At 40.2% G+C, this 16,727-nt stretch overlaps 1 protein-coding gene across 1 annotated transcript in view; it reads right to left on the bottom strand.

Moving 5' to 3' along the window:
* LOC125377458 overlaps window positions 1–10,963 on the bottom strand; it is an 85,837-nt gene extending 74,874 nt beyond the window's left edge. The window contains exons 1-4 of the mRNA XM_048391034.1: window positions 10,702–10,963; window positions 10,481–10,567; window positions 8,642–8,745; window positions 5,544–5,702 (exon numbers count right to left, since the gene is read on the bottom strand). Of these exons, the coding sequence (XP_048246991.1) occupies window positions 5,672–5,702; window positions 8,642–8,745; window positions 10,481–10,567; window positions 10,702–10,839 (360 nt within the window). The 5' untranslated portion in view covers window positions 10,840–10,963 and the 3' untranslated portion in view covers window positions 5,544–5,671. The remainder of the gene's footprint in view (window positions 1–5,543; window positions 5,703–8,641; window positions 8,746–10,480; window positions 10,568–10,701) is intronic.
* Window positions 10,964–16,727: the final 5,764 nt, after the last annotated feature.

Raw genomic sequence — 16,727 nt, 5'->3', positions numbered from 1 at the left:
TTGAAGAGTTGGAACCTGCTCTCGTCACTAAGCAGCACTCGCCGCCATTCTCTTTGTTGCCATCGCTGAGTTAGCCTGCACCACGTTAATCTGGCACGTCGATGTTGACGGGTCAAGGTCATGCCCTTGAAAGGGCGATAAGCCAAGAGACCATAATGTCGTAGTCGTCTGGTCACTGTTTGTCTGCTGACCGGATGTCCTAAGCTGTTGGCAGCTGATGACGTCACAGTAAGGAATCTGTTCCCCAGATGAAGTACCCGTAAAAAGCGGTCATCCTGCGGGGTCGTGTCCTTTGGTCTGCCACTCCGTGGTCTGTCTGCGGTTCTGCCAGTCTGTCGGAGACGTGCGACCAGTCTGGTAATGGTCATCTTGGAGCAGTTCATGTTAATGGCAACCGCTCTCTGGGTCGCTCCCATCTGCAGCATACCTATGGCTCTCTCCCTCTGGACAACGGTCAGTCTTGGCATGTTCGTTGGTGTTTATCATCGCAACACAAGATATGGAACAGATCCGTGCGTAATGTATACCCGGAAATTGCACAATAATTTGGGAAAAAATGTTTTAAAAATTGCTGACAAACACCAATATCTCCCAAAATCCGTAAAGCACGTGCAAAGAACGACAGAGAACATGAAGGCTGTATTTGTGAGATGTGTTCTTTACTGTTTTTGAACAGGTTGGTATCTTTGTTTCAAAGTGGCAAATCAGTTAATGTTGGTAACGTTTCTTTTGGCCCTCAGTTTAGTATTAACGTCTTATTAACGTACGTTTTTGTGTATATGAAGGGGGTTTCTAGTCCGGACTACTGCCAGTTTTATAGTGCTAGCCCACTGAGATACCATGCCGCAGTTTAACATGGTTACCCAACTAGGACACATACTACTAACTCTGCGCCGAGTCCATATTTTATCCCGTTACTAACCTATTATCCCAGGATAACAAGAACAACATCTTTGAACGTCTATTGGAATGACGCGGTCGAGAATCCAGCCACCGACGTTCCGCTCTCTGACTGACGCTGTATCCACTAGACCACGGAGGTGGTCCACTCCAGCGGAGCCATACATACCTTCGGCCTATTTGTAAATAACATGCACCACAATTGTGTTCTCTGAAAGCTGCAGTTAGGACGAGTCATCCGTTGCCCGAACACCTGGTGTCTCAACCCAAAGTTTTAAAGTGAGTCACGGATGAATAAAAGCTTTAAAACCCTATAAAAACAGATTCCATAGGGCGTAAAAGGCAAAATGCCTGTGAAAATGTTACGAATGGATGCCTAAAAATCAGTGATGACGCCAGGTCTAACATCGTGGTTAGCATGTTCTGCCCAATCTGTAGTCCGCCATTCACACAATAAAATATGTGTTTGTTGCCAGGCAAAAAACGTGTCTGCAAGAAGTCCATTGTGACGCTTTAATTTTGTTTAAAATATTGTCTATCATCTTTTTTTATGTGACAGGCACGAATCGGGTGTCTCTCGGCATTTTAATTAGACTAGTATCTCTCACTCCAGCATGCATTTCCGAATAAAAACTTTTAATCTCAATATAATTTTTTTCTGTTTCCATTCTTCCAAACATTAGTCCTTCTGCATTAGTTCCGACCGTCTATTCATTAAACCCGATTTCCATTGTAATACATTAATCACCACGCGACAGAAGTGTAGTGCTTCCGCTGACCGCCAGGGGGCTTTAGTGCATGCATTGTTGTACCACTCCGCGTTGTGAGGTGAACCTACGTATTATTTACCCATCACTGCGCGTAGAGATGTGTATCTTATTCCAAGTCCATGATCCTATTATGTTCCGACTACACTCTCTTTGGTAAAGGTTGTTCGTACCTTCCTGTAGATACGTCTTTCTGATTCCTGCCTACATTAAGTCAATACTACCACCACGGCTTGAAAGCATCTTTCTAATCTGCCCATTACAGAGCGAGTGTTCATCGTGTTCCATAAGCCCTCGATGAATGTGGCTCTACCTGTGTAAAAGCAAAATCATTTACGGGGATAAAAGGATCCGCTAATTTGACGGGATCTATAAACTTGCACGGCATACAAGCCGGAATTAGACAAAAAGTTAAAAGCAAACTCTTTATGATTCACCTAGAAGTAAATGCGAAAAGATTCGGCTGACAGGATTTAGATGAAGCCATTATGCTGTGTTTGGTCGAGTTGAATAGGCATTACATGTGTTCGTGTGATTGATACACCGTTGCGAACTTCACAATGGGGTTCTCAGAGACAGGCTAAGCGAGACGGGTGTTCCTGAGCGCTGTCCCTTCGTTTCCTGGAAGTCTTGGAGTGTTGGAATTGTCTCTCGTTTGGCTGACAAGAGAGGACAATGGTTGACTGAAATGTGGCGCCATCTTGAATCTGGGTCTGACAGGTCGCAAAAGAAATGAATGAAACTGACAAATGTATTTTGTTTCTTCTTTGAAATATAAATCCGGGATCGAAAACCAAACAAAGCAAACAGTGTACTTTGGTGGTCTGTGAATCGCACGTCAATGTGCAGAGATCGGGGAAATTGCGTGGCATGTTTACGGTTTTGAATTGGTATTAAAAAAAACTAATAGAGAGACAAAGCTTATCGATCGAGAGATGCTATTGACTAATAAATAAAATGTGACACAATTTGAATAACATTTAAAACCTACAAAATATCAATTCAAAATAACAAAAATCGTTAACTTTGAATTGTCAAGTGATTTCGTTCAGGATATCATTTACATATATATGACCACCTTCTTGTCGCATATCAAATTCAATACACGTGCCAACGAGAACATTGCTGTGCCTTCGTTGATTATTTTACACAGTTAAAACTGTCAGTTGCATTTCTCGAATAATCAACTTTCGAAGAACGTTGTGGTAATTGATGTTTTAGAATGTTGAAGAATCTTCAAGGTTTAAATAAGGAAAACTCACTTTAAACCCGTAATTGCATCTGACAATAAAATCTGCTTTGACAAAAACTGTTGGGATATGGTAAACTTTTAATACTTTATATGCCCACGTATTTAACGTTGACTGGCGATAGCGACACAAAGTGACGTGGTTTAACGTTGACTGACGTTAGTGACACAAACAGAAAGTGACGTGGTATTACCGTCTTAACCTTTGTAATATTATTCACGGTAAACTCAGAAAGTAATTTAAACATTACGAAGAGCAGAACTCTCTCTTACCGAGGTGATCGCTTGTTATTTGTCATATAGGGAACTTAAATTGGCTCTAGAGGACTAGAGCATATTTCAAAGACAATTAGTTGGCGATCTGACAAAACGCCATTCATCGTCAAATGTGATGAATATCGGGGTTCCTGAGATGCATGGCACATGAGTTCACTTTATCGATTTTGTTCTGAACCGGCTTACGTCACCCGAGTCTCAGAGTACTACAACTAATCGCTCTACATGTACATGTATGTGTTGGAAGCGTATCAATACAAATGAATATCTGCTTTAGCAAAAACCTTTCGCCTCCTTTGGAAAGCCTTGAACATATCTATTACGCTGGAAGGCACAAAAATAGACACATTTCAAAAATCACTTTTACATTTTTGTGTACTAATTTTTTTGCTTTCAAGAGTAATTTCCTCTGAATTGAAACTTTTGCCTCGACGGAGACTATCTCGTTTGGCTAGATAAGGCAATTCGAGAATCCAAATGGGTCCATTATAAGATTGACACAATTAATCGGAAACTAAATACAAAAAAGAACCTTAACGGTGTTGATAACTGACAAAGAATAAAATCTTGATAGCAGAATTAGTGGCTAATGCTGTTCTAATGACTGCAATTTGTCTGAACATGGACAGTGTGTCTACCCCTTCTGTTTCAGCTCGCTGTGAAGTTATCTTTTGATAAGTTAATGCATCCCGACCCTGACGCCGCTCCAGCATCCAACAACATGGCGTCCTCGATGACCACCTTTCTTCCGTCCATTCAAACAACATTCACTGGTGGCACCCGTCACAAATACATGCAAAGGCAAGTCAATGATTCACCCAAAAACACAAGGACATCTGGTACAAGTCAAAACAGGGAATTGTATCGTCCATCATTTTTGTCTCTCATGAGTTAAATATAGAAATGTGTCCACAATAAATCGTTTTAAAAGCTATAACTATTTCATTAGTGAATGAGCGAGTTGGGATTGTCACGGCGTTATTTGATGGACACACTATCAAGGCGCGGACTATGAACGACTCAACGCTGAGAACGCGATAGAACAACACAATTGTTTACAGTATAGGGATATCAGATATACCACACATAGAAATCAGTATATAGCCCATATTCCAGTGCTTCAACACTACACAGCATCAAGGAAAAGCTAGACACCCATCAATGACATAACCAACATCAGATATACCACACATAGAAATCAGTATATAGCCCACATTCCAGTGCTTCAACACTACACAGCATCAAGTACAAGCTAGACACCCATCAATGACGTAACCAATATCAGATATACCACACATAGAAATCAGTATAATCAATATTCATCAACCGCCTCCTCCATTCCATGTATCGACGTTGGACGGCAGTCATCAATGCAAATGGCGGACACAAGAGATACTGACTTGTGATGCCGTTTTCTCAGAGACTAGTGTTGTGTTTCACTTTAAGAACATTTGACACTTTAATTTCAACCATGATGATCAGTTTAGCCAAGTTTCTTCTTTTTAATATGTCTCAAAGTATGTTTACAGTGCTTGGACAAATACAGTTTCTCATATATCTATCCATGGTGATGTTTCTTTTGCGGTTCAGTATATATACTGCTAACCCTAGACCTACACAAGTCTCTAAAGCAATGAATATTAGTTTAAACCATAATTCCCAGACTATATAATAATAAAAACAAGGTGTCCCCATAAACAACTGGCATCCTTAGAGTACTGTCCCCATAGACTTGCCTATTAAAAGGTTAGAATTACTACACATCCATGGACTTATTCAGTACAGACTTGAAGCAAGGCTATGCTAGCCCCAACAACAATGGTTTGATATAGCAGTTTTAACATTGGTATACATGGTATACGAGCATTTTTTCCATATACACATATACCCACTCTGACATACTTGGATAGGTACAAGAGGGCTAGTGTCTCATAAGACTATGTACTGAAATAAAAATATCCAAGAGCTCCCAATCAAGTGTATAATGCTTTGCCAAATATAGATTTTTCCTGAAAATGAAGAGTTCAAACAAAATGTAAACCAACTTTCATTTCAGAGGCAATATGTTAGCGCCATATTCGCCATAATAAGTGCCGCGGGGGCCATGGGAAATTGACAATGGGGGTACAAACACCAGGCACAAGTTAAATTTGTTGTCAGAGGAAAAGCGATAGAGAAGAAAATTGGTTCCAACATTGGTGACACCAAACTTTGTTTGCTTAATAGTAATATAGTGATGTAAAATAAACAAACAAACAAACAAAACAGTACCTTACCATGCGAATGTATTCCATAGGCGGGGTGCTTAATACGGCGAATACAGCTGCTACCATTGGTATAAAATCACCTACCTTACACAATCTTCCATCTTGAAGTAAATATCAAGTTGCTGTGAGGATTGTCTGAAGGATGTGACAGAAGGCTGTGTCAGAAGGCTGTGTCAGAAGGCTGTGTCAGAAGGATGTGTGGAGAGGTGATGTCAGTGGCCGCACAGCCATGTTGGTCTGGGTCTGCAACAATGTCCAACACAATGAACACAACTAATTGACAGCCAAAGGAAGAAAGATAAACCATAATTACTATGCAAATGTTAATGCCCTGATATCAAACTACAAATTGAATTTAATTGAAATTTATAAATAAGGTGTTAATATGGGATGTTTCCTCGTTCAGGATACTAGAAAAATTACAGTACTGTCAACAGGGTTACAATCAACTGCAAACACGAATGACTAGTGCGGACAACGTTATTAACTTTAAGGTTACGTGTTTAGAAAAAAGAAGAAATTTTAAAGATAAAAAAGATGAGACAATGAACTGTTTCCTTGGGAGTGGGAGCCAGGGGGGAGAGGGCCGTGGTTGGGTGACATCGGGTCAGCAGGCCTGTACAGCAGCAATGGAATAAAGACAAAGAACTGGGTCAATAAATGGAGCATAATGAATGAATACTCATAATAAAGGAATTGTTTTTTGTCCGAAATACGGTAGTTGAATACTTAGGTTTGCCTACACTGTTTGGGCATGGTCAGTGTGTGAAGGTCCGCACTTATAATACATACAAGAATACAGGAAGCACGGGGCCTGCTTCCGCGCCACAAAAACAATTGGAATGTGCACCAGAGGGCGGCAAATACAGGAGACAATGTCTTGGAGGCCTGCGAACGGTCAAGGCACGTGACATGGTTTCCAACATGCTTCCTCCCTACTTGACAGAATGGCAGCTACATGCAAGAAATACAAACTGTTGAGTCAAATATACGAAGCAACTTACAGCTGTCCCTGACCAGCGATGGAGATTGGACCAGACAGAACCAGCATGTTGGTGATGCCGGGCACAAGAAACATGCACGTGGCCAGCTCATGGAGGCCGTTTGTGATCTAGCCTGTGATTGGTGCTTGCTGCTTCCGGTTACGGAAAGGCGGGTGATCGGTTAGACTTGCTCCAAGTCTCTACTGAATGATAAGTACATTATAATGGATTATAATGGACTTGTCTACAACGAGGCCAGTCTTTTATAGGGACAATGTGCTCTTATTATTGATGTATTTAAGGAATTACGATTTGAACTAATAACCATATTCTAAGAGACCAATTGAGACAATGGTTGATGTGAAAAATAAAGAAAACTTATGCAATTTTGTTTTTACAGAAACATAAGACGTGAAGGTAAATGTGGGACTAATTGCTGACATCATATTTCTGTCAAATGTTACTGAAATTACATTCATGCTGTTTATCCCATATCCTGAAGGAGTACAGTTGAGTTCAACGATGTGATGTAGGTCTTAGACGTTTACGTCGTGTCCAAGATTATTGCACCTATATAGCGACGTGCATGCACATGTATGTTTGTGGCTGCTTGTACTAGTCTAGACTTAATGCCGAGCGCCAGGCAAGGTAACAACAAGCACCACCCTTTACCGTCCCACCAGGGGATTGAAGCACCAACCTTGCTCTCTCCCAGTCTTATAAGCACATGTGTAGGTGAATGAAAGTTAAACAATGAAGTCAGCAATATTCCAGCATCACCACGGCAGTAAATAAACAAGTCTGGGACATGGTATAGGGACATGGTATACGGACATTGGTTATGGACATGGGTTATGGACATGGTATAGGGACAAGGAATATGGACATGGTATACGGACATGGTGTATAGACATGGGTTATGGACATGGTATACGGACAAGGTATATGGACATGCACTGCTGAAACACTTCAGATGTCAGTGTCATACTTTGTCAGGAACAACTGCACTCGTCTCTCCAACAGACACTGAAGAAGAAATAACCGAAAGCTCCCAAGCAAGTCTACTAAACAATGGAAAAACTCCAGCTTTCTCCTGAAAATGAAGAGATTCTCTGGAACACTTCGTATCATATGTTGCCATGGGTGCAAGACAATTGAAACAAAAACATAAACATAGAACTAAATGTTAGCTGTAGTAAGCACCCCGGGAGCTTGGCAAATTGACAAAGTGTGGCGCTTATTGAAACCAACCACAAGTTACATTTGTTGTCAGAGACGTAGCGGTGCTCGAAGCTTGATAAACATGGAATGGATTTTCCAAAAATTACTTTGGATCACTTAAAAGAGATAGCTAACCCATGTCCTACCACACAGCTAACCCTAATGATTGTAAAGGGGTGCTTGATCGGAAAGGGGTACCTGACCCTAATGATTGTATATGGGTGCTTGATTGTAAAGGGGTACCTAACCCTAATGATTGTAAAGGGGTGCTTGATCGGAAAGGGGTACCTGACCCTAATGATTGTAAAGGGGTGCTTGATTGTAAAGGGGTACCTAACCCTAATGATTGTAAAGGGGTGCTTGATCGGAAAGGGGTACCTGACCCTAATGATTGTAAAGGGGTACTTGATTGTAAAGGGGTACCTAACCCTAATGATTGTAAAGGGGTACTTGATGGGAAAGGGGTGCCCAACCAATGATCGGAAAGGGGTGCTTGATAAGAAAGAGTTGCTGGTAACCTACCGTAACACAAACACAACCACAACTTGTCCTAATGACTGAAGAGGAACACAAAACCTGTGAAGAGGGTGCCACAATCAGCAGCCGTAGCCAGTTAGCGCTAATTAAGCCTGGACCAGTAAACTGCATTGTTGACAATAACAGTTATTTCTTCACCATTGCTGTAATATACACACACAAAAAAGGACCTGTCACATAATTCTATTTCGGGATTATCTATATTCGACCACAAGTCTGCAGCAAAAGACTGTACAAACTCCCAGTTTGAAGCTCTCCCAAATTTGGAACAATAACACAATTTCTTTCCCAATTTGACGGCCGAGGGAACAAACGGAAGGGTTTTGGACTTCCAGATAAATCCTTGCTATTAATAGAGTGGGGTGCTTAATACCGCAAATACAGTATACCACATAAAAAATATCATGGAGTAGAATGAGACCAAAGTATATAATTGCCTACCTTTCACAATGTTCCATAAAGAAGAAAATATCAGGGACTGTGGTAAGTTGTGTCAGGTAAGTTGTGTCAGGAGATTGTGTCGGCGCCACACAGCCATCTTGTGTCTGCAACAATGTCCAACACAATGAGCACAAGCGATTCACAGCCAAAACAAGTTAAAACATAATTACTCCACCACTCTTAATGCTCTGACACCTTGGTGACCAACAAAAACATCAATTTCTTGGAAATTTAGATATAAAGGTTTCAATAAAGATGTCACTTTTCATGGTTCGTGATACTGGAATAATTACAGAACCGTTACCATGGTTACACTCAAGTGGTAACACAAAGACACTAATGTCAACAATATTATTGACTTTTACATTAGGTTTTTAGAAGAAGAAAAAGCAGATGTTCAATTTAATAATCAATGATACAATGAACATGACACAATTGGGAGGGGGAGGGGGAGCGGGAGCCAGGGGGGAGAGGGACGAGGTCGTGTGACATCGATTCGGCAGGCCTGTACAGCAGCAATGGAATAAAGACAAACAACTTGATCAATGAATGGAGCATAATGGATGCATATGTTATATATAATTACCCAGCTCACAATCACTCAGCTTGACTGAAAACAGCGATGGAATCTGGGTCAGTATCTCTGTATTCGTAAGAACATGCCTGACAAAACTTGTATTGTCATCAAGTTTGCAACATGGCTTGGCGCAACAGATACAACGTACAACTCATTGACTATTATAGGCATAGTCACAATAAACTGTCTATGTACCTACTTAGTGCTCTCTGTTATTTATGTCAACACTAGTCTAGATGACATGAGCCCCTTCTACAATAGTTATTGATCAACAGAAAGGTTAATGGGATCAATATTAAGTTTCAATAAACATAAGAACCATAAATCCTATCAATAAAAATATTATCCATTATTTACATACAGTACAAGAAAAGTAGCTATGCTTCAAGCAGTATGTACTGGGGAATGAGTTTAACAGAAACTCTGCTTGAAATATCAAGTGTTTTACATGGAAATATACTACAGAATAATACTCCAAAATGTACTATGATCAACTATGGATAACAAGAAATTAGACATGGATAATAATAAATGGATTTTGATTGAAAAGCATTACATTATAACATTACATTACAATACAATTGAAGCGCCCTGCAAATCACTATTTAATGAAGACAATCAGAGTTGTCTCCCATGCCCCCAGGACAGATTCCATTACAATGACTATGGGAAGTTGAATTGATGTACCTGATGATATGGAGGGGATAACTGACAAGATGTGTTCAACAACCAGGGAGGTAGTTTATATGTTGATTCTACAAGCTTCAATATCTACAAGATCTGGTACTGGGGAAAGTCTAGGTTACCTTACCTAACCTACATCATTACTTATATTGGGGCCTTATTTTGACCATAAATTGTTTTACAAACCAGAAAACAGCAAAGGAATTTGTGTAGGTATGTTTGTATTCATAAGAACATGGCCAATGAGGTGATAGATGCTTAAAGAATTACTCTTGGTAAGATTTCCAGCAATGAGATGCCAGTATTAGTTTGAATATGGGGCGGGGCCTTGAACAAATACATTTTCAACAGAAGAAAAGTACTATATACAACAAATACTCATGATAAAGGGACGTGTTTTTGTAGGAAATACGGTAGTTGAATACTTGATTTGTTTACACTGAGGGGTGTGGTGAATGGTGCATGTTGATTAATGATAACATAGAGCAGTTCTTCTGTGGGATGAAATACGGTACAATTACTGTTATAGGGCGTGGTCAGTGGGTGAAGTTAAGCATTTGTCCTACAAACATACATACAAGAATACAGGTACCACGCTGCCTGCTTCTTCGCCACGAAAACACTTGCAATGTGCACCAGAGAGCGGCAAAAAGGGATGACAATTTCTGTAAAGAAAATTAAGCACTTGCAAATAGCCAAGGGAGGAAATGGTTTGGAACGTGCTTCGTCCCTGGTTGACAGAATGGCCGCTCTGTGCGATAAACAAAAGATGTGGAGTGAAATATATGAATGAACTTACCTTCAGATGCATGTGCATAACTGTCCTCTCCGTCGATGGAGCGAGCACGCTTGGGTGTGGCGATGCCAGCCAGCGACATTCAGCTCCGTGCTCCGCCATGGCCAGCCGATGGAGGGAGGAAATGACGGCCTTTGGCATTAGTGATCTCGCTTGTGATTGGTGCTTTGCTGTTTCCTTCCGGGTGGCTTGGTGCCGGCTATCTAAACTGCGTTTTTTGGTGGTCGGTGCAATGCCCAGATGCCCTCGGTGCTTTGCCGGTTGGTTTTCCGAGTGGCTTGGTGCCGGCTGTCCAAACTGCGTTTTTTGGCGTTCGGCGCTGTCGGTGTAGCCGGTGTAGTCACGTGGTGGATTTGTGTGAAAAGTAGAAAGAAGTAGAAGAAAAACTGGAACTACATGTACGATGAAAAAATGCTATTTCCTATATTGGAAAATAAAGTATAATTATGCAATGACTTGTTTTACAGAAAACAGAAAAGTGTATATAACTGTATGAAACCTGCAGACCAGGTGGAAAGTGGAAAGAGAGTTAAAACTGCATTGAAGGACAAGAAGAGGAAATCGCCAGAAAACAAGAAACAAATTATGCCAAATAGTGAAGGAAGTAAAATGAACATTATATATATTTGAAAAAGAAAAATTGTTGTGAAATTTTCTTAAAAAATGTGATGAAATGAAATACAAGAGAAGAGAAATTACTTCACAATATTGTGTTTGAACCTGAAGCCGAAGCCGTAACTATGGGTAAAATGAACACTTGAAAATTTGGTTTGATTCAAAATTTCAAAATTTCGAAATTGTAGTGAAATTTTCTGAATTTTGTTTATGAAATGTAAGACAATATTTGTTCCTAACGTTTGAAAGCAAAGCCAGAAATCTGGGTGAAAGCGAGCAAAAGCGGGTTAAAAGGGGTGCAGAAGCGGGGTAAAAGCGGGGCCTGGATAACGGAGGCAAAAGAAGGGAAAGGGAGAAAAGCGATTAATCGGCCCGTGAAAAGGGAGCGATTCGATTGGCCAGGGTTGAGGGGTGAGAGTTGAGTTGGGGGGTTCATGTAAGTGTTAAGAAGTTCGCTAAAAAAGAGTTCCTTCCAAAAAGGGGGTTTGCACCCACTGGGGGTGCCCCCGGGCCAAATCAAGCAGTGCCAAAAGACCGCAGACTGAAACTGGAGACACAGGAACTTTCGAAAGGACCCCAAAGTTACCAAAAGTGGATTTGCAGACGGGTGTGAATTGGCTGGAAAACACCCTTTCTATTAATAAACGTTCGGATATACCGCGATATGAATAAGATAACTTGTGGCCACATTAGCGCTGTGAAATAGTACATTCTAGCCTATGCGCGTACAGGATCGTTTGTCTGGCCGTGGGGTAATTTATTTGGAGGTCATAAGCTCGCAACATGTCCCGTTAACCACCAGTGCAGGTTTTCTTCCTGGGGCTTAAACTTGAATACCCTACGTACGTTGCACGTTGCATGGTATTTCAAGTTTTGTAAATACGCAAAAGATGCCTAAACCACAAAAAACAGATACTATTGATCAATTCGAAAACAGAAAGAGCGACACTCTTTGTTGGGTATGAATAATATTTGTGGAATATTGTATGCTATATTTATATAGATATCACCATTCCTCAGCGCACTTTTTGAACTATAAATTAATAATTGCTTTTAAATTATAAACATAAATGTTTTATTTGTTTTACTGCGAAGTTTATGATCTAATGGTGGAAATTGTAAGTTTGTATGAGCTGTGCTTCAAATGAGCGTTAGTCTGGTGGATGTGAAGCAAAAGCAAGCCCTATATGACAGTGAAATAGTGCGTTAGTGATGAAAGACAGCTTTGAAACACTTTGTTGTGCAGTCATTCTACATGGTGAACTTGTATTAATGAAGACATTCTACATGGTGAACTTGTTTTAATAAAGGCGGTGACTAAAACTCATACAGTGTGGGGTAGAGAGGCTGAATGGCCGTTTTGCTCAGGATAATGTTGCACTTTGTTGGACATAATATACATGGTATCATAGCTACTAAAGTTTCATTCATTAACAGATCATTGTCAGCTGGGAAAGTCATGTGTAATGGCCCGGAACATCAATACACTCCCCTCCCCTCCCCTCCCCTCCCCTCCCCTCCCCTCCACACACACACACATTTTATGTACCATTTTTGCACACACACACACCCCCCCCCCCCCCCCCCCCCCCCCCCCTACTCCCCCGCCCCCATACAATAATGGTATAACAGCTATGGCTATTATCTCTCCTGAAGATATTTATATCTATAATTGGTTATTTATTGGTCTTTAAACAGCCGTTGTTGTAATTGGCGGAGCTTACAACGTGAAGATCCGGGGTAGAATAGGTCTTCAGCAACCCATGCTTGCCTTAAAAGGCTACTATGCTTGTCGTAAAAGGCGACTAACGGGATTGGGTGGTCAGGCTCGCTGACTGACTTGGTGGATGCATGTCATCGATGTCAATTGCTTGGATCGATGCTCATGATGTCAATGACTGCATTGTCTGGTCCAGATCGCCGTCATATAGCTGGAGTATTGCTGAGTGCGGCGTTAAACAACACATACGCCAGCCAGCCAGCCAGCCAGCCAGCCAACCAACCAACCAACCAACTTGTCTTAAGAGGTTGTTGATTCACTGAACTGGGTGAAATTTAAAAAAACAGCTGTGTCGGCCTGTGCTTGACGTGGGAAGGCTTGTTGATGTGACTAAACTGAGTGAAGCGGCAGAAAAATATCTGAAAAATAGCCGTTTACAGAAAACAAGCTTCATAGTGCGGCTTCAAGCCCGATCCTAGGTTTGAGGGGCAGCAAACAAATCATTTCCGTTACTTATGTTTTCCAAGAACACTATTCATGACTTATTTTACGACAAGGTAGACGATTCATTCAGTTGTGTATGTATAGTTCTATAAAAGTACCCTGAAAAAAAGGAACCTGGCAGACTGGAACCCATGAACTTCATGTTTTAAGCACGACACGTTACCGACTACCCTACAACCAGAACTAATAAATGTAGAGCAATTTTCAGAGTCATATACCTTATCAGTTTGGTAGAGTTAATGCTGCGGCAATGCGTGGGAATATACAAATTGTTGCTCGTTTGTTTCGTTGCAATCTGTTGGTGGTACAATGACAGGTGGGTTGTTGGCATGCCCAAGCACCAAGGGCACTGATTCAGAATATTCACGGTAGACACGTCAAACGAATGTATGCTAGTTAACGGTTGGAGGAAATGTGGGAGGATAATAATAGTCTGGAAGAAGATTGGTGAGATTGGGGTAGGTGGGGAGAGACGAAAACAGATCCCTGTGAGAGCCTGGTGACACATGTGTTGCTCGACTCTAAAATTACTCTCTTTGAAGTAACTAGGGCGGTTGATACAAGTCACTGTGGCAAGGCTCCTGGTGTTGATGGTATCCAGATGGAATGTCTTCAATCGCAAAATGTTATTTCGGCTATGCACATTACTTTTAATATCCGTTTTAACACAGGGAAAATACCTGCATACCAAAGTGTTCTACTTGAGATCCTTCAGATCCGTATCGTCTAGGGGTTTGACTCACCAATTCTATGTACGAATGATATTGTAATATTTTAAATAACCGTCTGCAATGTTGGCCTGAAAGTGCAGGAGCTCTAAATGATGCACAAAATGCATTCTGGAAGCGTAGATCAACTACGGATCATATTCACTCTGTTTGTTCTTTTATTGAAACAAGACAAGGTATTAAAAAGACTCTTTTTCTGCTTTCATGAAGCGTATGATAGCATTAACAGAGGTGTGCTGTGGGAGAAATGATGTAAAATTGTTTCTTACACTTCAATTTTTATATGAAAATGTCAAATGCACTGTAGTATAATTGGTATGCTTACACCCTGGTTCAATGTTAATCGTAGTTTAAAACAAGGATGTTTAATGTCGCCAAAACGATTTTATTATTGATTTCCTGGACAAGCTAAATTATACTGGTTTGGGTATTTGCTGACGATGTTATTTTGCTTGCAGAATCGGCAGAGGATTTGAATTTCTTACATAGATTATTATCATAGTATATTACGTTTTGAATACTTGGTGTGTAGACAATAGTATCTTTTTTAATAATGACAAATCAATTATGGTACACTTTAGAAATGGAAGCGTTACCAAAACAATGGCCTTTTTAAATATTGGTAACGATGTTTTAGACATTGTTGATTGTTATAATTATCTAGGCCTACTGCTCATGGAACATGTTGACTATACAACGCTATTGCAAAAGCAGCAGCTAAATCGGCTAACAGAGCATGAGGTCTTCTTATATGTAAATATAAGGCAATCGGAGGTATGCAACCACTACTTATTCCAAATTGTATGATAACATGGTTTGGCCAGTTTTGAGTTATGGGGCATCTATTTTGGGTCATCGTGACATTTGTTCTGTAAATGCCGTTCACCATCGTGCTTTGACATTTTTCTTAGGGTGGTAAAATACGTTGCAAATGTTGCTGTTAATGATGATATGGGATGGATTCCTCCAATTTTGTTAGACATTTATGTCGTTTTACTAAACTAAAATGTCCTTTGGATTAAAAAAACAACAGGAAATTTCAAGTAAGGGCAAAGTCATGAACGAATGGGGTGTGAATATTTCTGAGAATGTAAGCGTGAAAAGTGTCGTTGTACGTGTGCATGATGTCTGCATTGGAAAGTATGTGTCTGATTGGAATGAACTGTTATGCAAGCTTGGAGGGAGAATGGCTGGTAATAAATTAAGTACGAGTGAAATGTTGTATGGGTGTGAGAGTTATGTAAATATGTATGCCTCGTTCTTACGGCTCTGCCTTCTCCAGATGTAAATCAGGTACTGCTCCTCAAACGTTAGAAAAAGGCAGATACAAATACGAATACGAATATGACTATTAATGTGAATGTGAATGTGAATGTGAATGTGAATGTGAACATTAATGTGAACGTGAACGTAAGAGCGTGTTTTCAGTGTGAGGAAAGTATTGAGGATGAATGTCATGTATTGCTGGATTGCCCTGTGTACCACGATCTGCATGAAAGTTTCTACAAAGGTCAGTTTTAGCTATTCCAACTTCCTAGAGTAACGTAATACTTATAAACTTATTTTACTTTTTTAATATTATGTAGATTTTACAGCCCAAACCTTCTTTTTTTATCCTCTACACAGAGGAAAAAATATTTTATATGGCTGTGACGAGTAGTATATTTTATATACCCCTTTTACACTAATATATTTATGCTGTATGTACTGTGATATTTTAAATATCTCGTAACCCTTAACGGGTGGCTCACTTGTATGTCCTGTCATATGTATCTATGTTATTATTTTTGTGAGGTGAGATTCAAATAAACATTCTGTCTGCCTGCCTGCCTGCCTGCCTGCCTGCCTGCCTGCCCGCCTGCCTGCCCGCCCGCTTGTTCAATAAAAACAAAACATTCACGGTATGTGTGCATGCATAGGCCTACGTATAAATGATAAAAGTAAAGGGATCTGGCAATTCTATATACCAATACAGACCTATACCAGACAGTAATTAATTGTTCAGACCTATACAAGACAGTAATTAATTGTTCAGAATATACTCATGCATAGTTGTTTTTAGAGCAAAACATGAAGTTTTTTCTTTGGAAAGGAATACTGGTGGAGCTCTGAGGAAATACATTCCATTTTTCCATCACAGCTGTAAATATGTGGATCTATGTGTGAATAGGTAAATATGAATAAATGTTTGGATCATAAAATGAATGAATGAATGAATGAATGAATGAATGAATGAATGTAAAAAAAGGTATGAACAGTGCACATAGCATCCCTATAATTACAAACGAAGATGGTCTATTATGAGGATAATGCGAGATAAAATAAGGATTTTGTCTTTCCACCACAATTTATTGTTAAGGCATTAAACTTGAATCCGTCTATAAAAGATTTATAATTTAGTCCAAACCGGTTTACTTTCATTCTCAGCGCGACATTTGAAACGTTAACAAGACATCTGGACC

The sequence above is a fragment of the Haliotis rufescens genome, unplaced genomic scaffold (assembly GCF_023055435.1).
Source record: "Haliotis rufescens isolate VD_foot unplaced genomic scaffold, xgHalRufe1.0.p SCAF_9, whole genome shotgun sequence".
Lineage (NCBI taxonomy): Eukaryota > Metazoa > Mollusca > Gastropoda > Lepetellida > Haliotidae > Haliotis > Haliotis rufescens.
The sequence above is the reverse complement of the archived record's forward strand: the minus strand, read 5'-3'. Positions and strand labels throughout refer to the sequence as shown.